Source organism: Cariama cristata, unplaced genomic scaffold, assembly GCF_000690535.1.
Source record: "Cariama cristata isolate BGI_N322 unplaced genomic scaffold, ASM69053v1 scaffold36356, whole genome shotgun sequence".
In the NCBI taxonomy this organism is placed as follows: domain Eukaryota; kingdom Metazoa; phylum Chordata; class Aves; order Cariamiformes; family Cariamidae; genus Cariama; species Cariama cristata.
Genome location: NW_009621048.1, coordinates 43,981 through 52,965, shown reverse-complemented (window position 1 = coordinate 52,965; position 8,985 = coordinate 43,981). Strand labels below are relative to the sequence as shown.

General features: G+C 40.2%; 1 protein-coding gene across 1 annotated transcript in view; it reads right to left on the bottom strand.

Moving 5' to 3' along the window:
* Positions 1-3,935: 3,935 nt before the first annotated feature.
* The window catches only part of LRRC31 (leucine rich repeat containing 31), a 12,857-nt gene continuing 7,807 nt past the window's right edge, over positions 3,936-8,985 (bottom strand). Inside the window, exons 7-10 of the mRNA XM_009701820.1 lie at positions 8,218-8,385; positions 6,926-7,093; positions 5,584-5,751; positions 3,936-4,412 (exon numbers count right to left, since the gene is read on the bottom strand). Coding sequence (XP_009700122.1) covers positions 4,093-4,412; positions 5,584-5,751; positions 6,926-7,093; positions 8,218-8,385 — 824 coding nt within the window. The 3' untranslated portion in view covers positions 3,936-4,092. The remainder of the gene's footprint in view (positions 4,413-5,583; positions 5,752-6,925; positions 7,094-8,217; positions 8,386-8,985) is intronic.

The following is an 8,985-nucleotide window of genomic DNA, read 5'->3' as shown; positions in this document are numbered from 1 at the left end:
CCAGACTGTTCTCCCTTTTTCAGATGCAAAGTTTGTGGCGTGTGTTGATGAACCAGAAGGAGATTGGACCTTTCTTGACACTTAAGAATGTAACAAAAAAACAAACAAACAAACAAAAAAAAACAAAAACAAAACAAAACAAAAAACAAAAAACAAACAAACAAACAAAAAAAAAGACAGAAAGAAAGAAGGAAAAGAAAGGAAAAGGAAAAGGAAAAGAGAAGCCTGTAAAAGGATCAAAGCCAAAAGGTGATATTTGGGCAGTAAAGAGCTCTTTTCATTTATAAGAAGGGCAAATGTGAGCAGAGACAAGCAAGCAGGAGGCAAGCAGTATTAAAGCATTTGAATCAGTGAGTGTTATAATGAAAACAGATGATTTTTTGAGGTTTGGTTTTGTGTTTTTGTCAACATTGATTCCAGCTGAATCAGGCAGATTCTGAAATATTCTCGAGATGTCTCATTCTGAATGCATGTTATCTCAAAGCATAAAGGCAGCTGATTATCTGGAAAGTAATCTAATCTGTAGGAATCTGGTGCAATGAAATGTTCTTTTTTTCTGAATCCCAAAGTATTTTACATGCAATTCTTAGAAAACTGTTTTCCAGTCAGTGAGGTACAGCCATATCTAGAGTGAAACAACATTTGTGGCCCCACCTACTAGCAGTTATTTGATGAGTTTTATATTCAGAAATTATCAGTACCTTGTTTGGAAATATGGAGGAGGATTCCAGGCAGTAAGAACATATGCACTTCTACCAGAACCTGCATTACCATCCTGTCTTACAGAGGTGTAAAAACCTGTTTTGAAAGTATCTCTACACTTTTGTAAAAGTGTTCACTGATGTTTTGACAATCTGTAGTTATAGTATTTTGAATGACTGCAAGCTGTCAAATCCGTACTGTTATAGCTCATTTCTGAGATAGCTTGGTGACAGTTTGTAAAACATCTGTGTACGACAGGCTTATTTGAAAGCAGAGAGTCTGCAGAATGCAATATTCTGCAATGATTCTGGGTCCTGGCACATCATAACACCTTTGTTATTCAAAAGAACCATGACAAACACTTCTTACTATATTTCTAGCATGCCAAATTTATATGCAACCATGTCTTTCCACAGCACTTTACAGATACCCGTTTGTCCTAGACATCTGATGTCCTTGTTTAGTTTTTATTCTGTATTGCTCAGTTACTCCTTAAACCCCTCCAGAGCTTTATTTGCAGCATACATAAAGCACAGAACTAGACTGGGGCCCACCACTGCGCAGATTGAAAATGCAGGAGTGGATGGGAGCAGAACCCTTTATTTAGTTTAATTGGCTGGTGGGAACTGCAGTCCTGCTCTCCCTCCTCTTGTCTGAGTTGCCTCAGAGAAGGAGGTGGTGAAGGCAGTGTCACTGATACCCAGCTCTTCCTAGAGCTCCATCTCCAGGTAGTGCTCTCTGAATGCTGTGGCTACAGCTGCATCCAGGGTGTGGATCTTATTTCTGTTTGGCTCTTGAATCAATTGATACTGAAATCTCAATACGCTGGTTGGCAGGAGAGAGCTGGCAATTCAGGCAAGTGGGATGGCTTGGTCTCGATTTTCCATTTTACTAGGTAACTGAGGCTGTTTTGATTGTTTGGAGGTGTCTTATGAAACTTTTCCCACCCTAAGTGAAGGCAAAGAGGAACAGAGAGAAGGAGGATTCAGAGACTACTGAGAAGGAAATCACTGGAAGAGAGACGTTTCCAGGAAGACTGGCAGATAGACAGAACATTTAATAGAAGTGATTTAATAAAAGCTTTTTAGTGGCACAGTAGGTATGACAGAATCATGAGAGGTCAAAGGACTGAGAAAGGGACGGTGAACAGCAAGTGGAGAGGTTGCTAGCAGTGAGTCTACACCGTGCTCTGGAGCTGAGAATGAGGAACCAGACTATGACAAAGCAAGAAACCCCAACACTGAAGTCCAGTTCAGTCAGTCAGATTACAACAGATACCGGACATTAAACACGGGCCAGCTGCTTTACTGAAATAGAGAGAGAGGTTCAAGTGGGAAAGGAGTGATTCAGAGAGATTCTCAAACAGATAAAGGATCAGTTTCCCAGTTGGACCAAAGGCTGATTTGAGGAGGAAAGTCACAGGAAGGCAGGTGATTAAGAGAAGAGGTTGCTGTGCTGCTGTTAAACAGAAATGATGGTACTTCCACAATAGAATAACTCTCCTGGCTTAAGTCACTGCTTGAAAAGTCTCTCTTGTTAGCCCTGTATGAAACAGGGCTCTTTTTTCTTCATTTCAGAGGTTGAGGATCTCTGTAGAAAATAACTGATCCCACACTGCAGCAATTCTCTGCTACCTCAGACCAAGACACTTCAGTTCATCTCACATTTCTCAGAGTTGGGGGAGCCAAGTGCACTTTTCAAGTGCAACTGAAACTGGAACCAGGAAGTCCATGGAGACCCTCACATGAAATCATGGATTAAGCGATCAAGAGGTATCAGCACAGCATGGTCAGGTGCTGGTTATAACCTTGACCAGCCAGAAGCTGATATTGGAAGGGTCACCTGGACTGAAAGCTGAATATTGATCTGCATCTGCATGGGAGAACTTGCGGAGAGAGGTCCTAGCAAGTTAGGAAAGTGCCATTGAATGATACTGTTGTGCCTCTTCTCCAGGAGATTGCTGCATGATGTAGATATACTCAGAGCTAATTGAGCAGTACTTTATCCCTCAAGCTGCCTCAGGATTTCTCTAAGACTCCTCACTCAGTGGGCAGACCTAATATCTTTACTTCCCAAAATACCTTACCAATGAATAATCCCACTGAAGTCTTTGAGCTCACGTGTGGGTTAACATGCTCCATGACATAAGTGACTATGCCAGAATTTGGCTTTGTGTAAGCAAATACAATAAAATGCCAAATAAGAAGTTATCAAATAAAAAAAGGAGCCACTTACACATCCCAAGTTGGTGCTTTTTCTAACAAGTCCTGAGCACAATGGAGGGTGCTGTGCTCTTAGCTAGAAGCTGCCCTGTGGCTTTGAATAATAGACTTTGCTTATTTCCTTCATCTTTAGGGTAAGGATAAGAACACTGTCTACGTCACAAGGTGTTGTGAAGATTAATGTATTAATCCTGAATGCAGGAAGCATGAAGGCACCGCGGGGACTCCCGCAGCCTTTCATATGCTTTAGATCAAACTCTTAGATCTGGAAGTTTGGCTTTGTACTGCACGTCATAAAAGGGTCTGTACAGAAAGCGCAGCCTGGGTAAGGCTGAAACAGCTCAGAATGAGAAGGAGCATCCCTGAAGTATCCTGAAGTCTTTGCATAACCTTATGCAGAACACTTATGGATTGCTCTGTATCCAAAATCCTTGCTAAGGTAGCAGGATGTATTTCTGATTTAACATACCACAGCATTTCCCTTGCTCATGAGGTCTGAATAGACACCAATCAACTGTTTCTTACCTTGATTTTATGCTGATTCTGTACACAGGACTCATCTACAGTATGAGATGGCATCAAAGGCCAGAGCAGAGGCAGAGCGGCTCCTTCTGTATTCTCCTTACTGGACTAAAATATAAACCTGAGTTGTTGGGATGCTTTCCAAATCTCACAATTATACAGATTTAATGCATTCACAAAGAAGCAAAAATTTTGGGGGAGAAGAAACTAACATTTAAAATATAGAGGTTTCAAGTATTTTCACATTAGAGGCATCTTCCTTATATATACAAGGCCACATTCACACTGCCCACCCACCTGCGTTAGCACACACCCCAGCCATTTCCATCCGTTGCCAAACCTGCAGTGTGTCCATCTGAAATCATCATTGCTCTTTTGACAGTAGTCATTGCAGTATTCACAACACAAAGATTAAGCGTATACAGTAGTGTAAGCACGGCCCAGAGAATCTGAAAGAATATGTTATTAAATTGACTGATCTATGCATGCAGAAGGTTAAATAACAGTTTTCTGTAATTGTGGAAGTATTTCAAGAGCTCTCATGAGACAAGATTACTAAAAACTGGGCGGTCTTCTATATCAGAGACACATAATACTTGGTTCGTGTCCTGCTTGTGAAAGGCCTTCCAGAAACCTTCAAACTCCATCAACAGTCAAAACGAATGTTTCTTTTGTTGTCTTGATTAAAGCTTTCCAGTTGTTTCCGCTGCGATTCTGAAAGGACCCATCTTTTCATCCCCAGCTCTGCCAAGGCAGGCAGCTTTGTCAGTGCTGCTAACAACTCACTGAACCATATTCCACAGTCACGGCAGGACGATGGGCGAAGACTGACATCCAGCTCTGAGAGTTCTTTGAATACTGCTAAGCCTTGACAGAAAACAACCCACCCTTCATCAGAGATGTTGTTATTATAACTCAAATCCAGCTTCCGTAATCTGGGTAGATGGCCATTCTGCGTCAGTAATGCTGCAAGAAATGAGACACAAACACAATTAATACATCCTGGCAACTGCTTTAAAAGTTTTTAAGTAAGAAAAGTAGTATTTTAATACCATATTGTTTAAGGCCTTTCAGCAGTCAAATAGCAAGATTCAACTCCTCAGCAACATAAAATCACTTGCTGTTGATCTCGGAAAGACTATTTTATTATAGCTGAAGGAGTGTACAACATTTAAAACATAGGCAATTCAAAAGGGACAGAATTATCAGGTTAAAACCATATAGTAGCCTGAAAATCTTTGAGTCAGTTGGACGGAGGTTATATCAAGTGACAACTAAAATAGGCAGACAGGCTTTACAGGGAGATTTAGAAAGAGAAACGCAAAACTAGATGAGGTTTTGAGCCACCTCTCACTGTGGGAGGGTAATGGGCCTAATATACCCTAGAGGGAACTGGGATCCTTAATGTACGATTGGCAAAGAAGACACCCATCAAAGGGTGATGTTTGTAAAGTCAAAAATATTCAGGCTTCATGTCACCAGCCTTCAGATTACAGGGCCTTAATAGCTGTCACACAGCTATTGTCAATCTCAGACACTCAAAACCCATGAGCCAGGCCCACAGAATCACAAGAATGATTATAAAATAAACAGGTTTTTAAAAGGATCCTAAGATTTATTCCTTCATCGGGTTCCCATTTTCCAGTATTTCTGAGCAGCTGCTATGAGGTGGGCAAAAATATTTCTGTTTTAACTCTCCCACAATAGTTTGACTCCAGAAACACACCTCATGGACTGAGAGCTGGTGGTGCCTGTATTACTGACTGTCAGTACGTACATTTTCTATAAATTACTGAACCCAAACCCAGCAACTGAGCAAAATAAAACTCCTCAGAGGCAGCTTTAAATATCTGATATAAAAACCCTACGTTTTCCAAGTGCTGCCTTTTTGTATTAATAGATAAAACTGCTAGAAGATTCTTCACATTTTATCTTTTTCAGCTTTTGCACTGTACATGTACAGGACGCACAGTCTCCAGCAAAATGAAAACCCTTTCTGGGAAAAATACTGCTGTATTTTCCATCTTTTCATTTGATTTATGCAAAAATGTGCTCAGTGCATGGAACAAGTCCCTTCCGAATTGTGGTCTAAATGCCCTGGCTCCTTGACTGCTAGTAAATACCACATTATACTTACTTAGAAGTGCCAAATCTTCAGCCACCAAGTTACAGCTGCTCAGTCTTAACACTTGAATCTCTGTTGCAAGCTTTAGTGCTCCCAAAAGCAGCTTTAGGTTCCCACCAACGCACTTATTCCAAGAAAGGTCTAATATCTCCAGTTCAGGAAGGTGAAGGGCAGCCTCAGCTGAAAAGATTAAGACCAGCAACTTCTGCTTACTAAGAGAAAACAACATGGCCTCAATAGACACCTCACCGGCAATTCACCTGTAAATAGGCTCCTAACAGGCTGGCTACATGTGCTTAGAATGACTTACTTTATCCTAATAAAATTCAGACACAAGAATATAAGAAGGACCTGCCTATAGAATCTTTAAGGACTCTGTGGAGGGGGTTTCTTCTGTTTCCGTTTATGTTATTGGCTTGACCTTGTCCCACTGAAGTCATTTTAATTTAACAGCTTGTTTTTAAAACACTTTATGTCAATTTAAAGACAGCAATTTTTTGCTGTGAACTCAATATGCAAGGTGAAATGCTCTGCATCTTTTGACAACACCAACTTCCATGAGATCACTCTTACATAATTGTAATGATATAAACACAGTACTCTTCCTGCAGGGACCTCAGACCAGTTGAGATTGCTACTGCTTCTACTGAAGGCAGTCAAGTTTTACTACAGGTTTCCATGTCACTAGTAAACAGTACAAAATATATTGTAAGTGCACAATACACAGTCATTAACAGATCCCTCTGTACTTAGATTTCATGTGCCATATGGAATACCTATCAAAGGGACAGCGTAGCTGCTAATCCACTGAGATTTGCCATAAGTAGGCAAAAGAGGCTGAATTTACATGTCCTGTGTTAGATCAGACTTTTCTTCATGGCTTCTGCAATACCTTTTCTACTACTGCAGTCATCACCTCAGTTCCTCCATTGCCCCATGCTTAACTCTATTCCAGAAAGTTTCTACTGAAACTTACACCGGCAGTGAGGTGAAAGACCTTCAGTCAAAACTTTATCTCACTAAACTACAAATGCAGTGTTACAATCATCTATAATTACAGCATAAAACGAAATCATGTTTTCCTTTCTCTTCCAAAAGTAGTGAGTGTACGAAAGCTCGCTATCAGACAAAGGACTAAAAGGACTTCATTCAGTCAGGTATAACAGGGGAAGACATGCAGTGGTCTTCCCTTGCAACCAGGTTCCATGAAGCACTAGTTTCATCACAGGGTTTTTCACTCAGGACTTGTGGTATAATGTAACCATGATCTTTGGAGTTCAGCCACAGGAGAACGAAGTGCTTTGTCCCACAAGGATATACAGAGAATAGACACACTTTAAAAAAACACTCCTACCTAGTGATGAAAATGACTCTTCACCTAAACCACAATTGCTGATGGCCACAGATTTCAACTTCGGTAAAAACCTGAGCCTGCCCAGAAGAGGCTCAGATGAGACTCCTACATTTTTATTCGAGGATAAATTCAGTTCTTGAAGACTGGAGAGTAAAGGTATCACCTGGGCTATGAAAACAGAAAATATTTATTAGATAGTCACCGATCCAGAACAAATATGTATACTTGTATATATCGCCTGACATCATTTCTTTTCTTTATAAATCAATCCAAAAGTCAAGGCCAAGTTTTGACACTCAAATTCATGGTGAGTAATGTTTTAGTCCATAAATAGCCTTGTCCTTTTCAGTAGGAATGTTTATGAAATTAGGTATTACATACTGTGTGCAAGGTTGTCAGAACATGGCTTTTTGTTGAAATTTTCTAGGAGAAGTAGGGAATTTAACATTAAATGAGATGGGAGTTATTTCCAAATGTCTTCACTGCTAACTGAAACTCCTTTATATTAATGTTATTATTCTCTATTAGTCAATAAATTAAAAATAAATCATGATTGCTATTACTAATAGTTAATATTTCCCAATGCTTCATCAGAAGCTTTTCAAATTATCTTCTTTATCACGGAAAATAGGATGTGGGCAATATCGGCTTTGAGTCATGGGATTTTTTGTTGTTGTTGTTTTTCTAAAGAGTAAAAATCAATGTCAAAAAGTTGTGAAAATGCACATAGAAAAATAAACTGTCTCACTGATTGAATGGGAAATGTCTTTTTCTTCCTAATAATATTTATGGGTTGGATCAATTCAACCTGGGTAGCTTTTCTATAAAGCACACAGCAGCAGCAATGCAAGATCTCCTAACATCACCCTCTACTCAACGTACAGTTCACTAAGTGAATTTTAGGCAGTTACAGTTACATGCACACAAGCACCTTGGATCCATGCCAATTTATACCAGTAGGGCAACTGTCCCTGGATATTTCCAAAATTACTATCAAAAAAAGCAGTGCTTGGTGGCAGTTTCTACATTCCCATCGCTGGTCTGAATCATTGTGGATTCAGGTCCTTAGTTCCACATGGGATCAGACAGTATGAGATTTTCCTTTGATTCAGAAAAAGAAACCATTTCATATTGATCAAGAAAACTATCCTCCACACTGCACTTCCAGAACTGCCTAATGAGAAAAGTACTGAGATCTGCTAGACTAGGTTAGGCAGAATCTCTTACGCCTTTGAGATATTTTCAGAAGTCAAAACCTAGATCCTTAATGGATTTCCTCAACATGTCCTTACACAAAACGGTCATGTCCTCTTCTGTTACACAGCACTGGTGAATATCAAGGACTTCGAGATTTTTCAAGCAGGCCAAATGAGCTGTTGAGTCTTTAAAGCCACCACCAACCTCTTTGTTACACGATATGTCTAGTTTTCTTAGCTCTGCAAGATGCTGTAAAGCAGTGTCTGAAATGGAAAAAGGAGCACACTGGTCACTGGCTGCTACAATAGTACAGGTCACAGCTTTAGCATTTATTTACTTTAAGGTCAAAGCTTGCACAAGGTATTGCAGGCAAAGCTCTTCAACTAAGCTTCAGCATATAATCACAGCAGACATACAGTAATACCGCAAAGCTTCCCCATCTATGCAACTCCATTCTTCTCTGAAAGAGCAGGTGAAGGTGAGGCCAGCTCATCCTCCAGACCCATTCAATCCTCAGCCTTTTGCTGAAATTACTACTGGATGTGCTAATTAGTGACAGTTGTTTTGTCTTACGGATAAGACCTCCACTAGGGAGAGACACAGATAATAAGCCCATTTCATATGGCTTCACTGGACACTCATTAAGTGATAATGGTGAATTTGGATTTCCCTCTGAGAGTAGGATTAGCTTGTTAAAAGTTAGCTAGCCTGTCTGTGCCCTTGTCTACATTCTGTCTGAGAAGAGAGGAAGCATGTCCAGAGAGCCTCTAATCTACCCTGAGATGTGTCTCAGATAAATGGTGTGGAGGGTGACTCTCGCCACTGACTTTCACATGCTTGAGCTCAGGGAAGATAAATGTGAC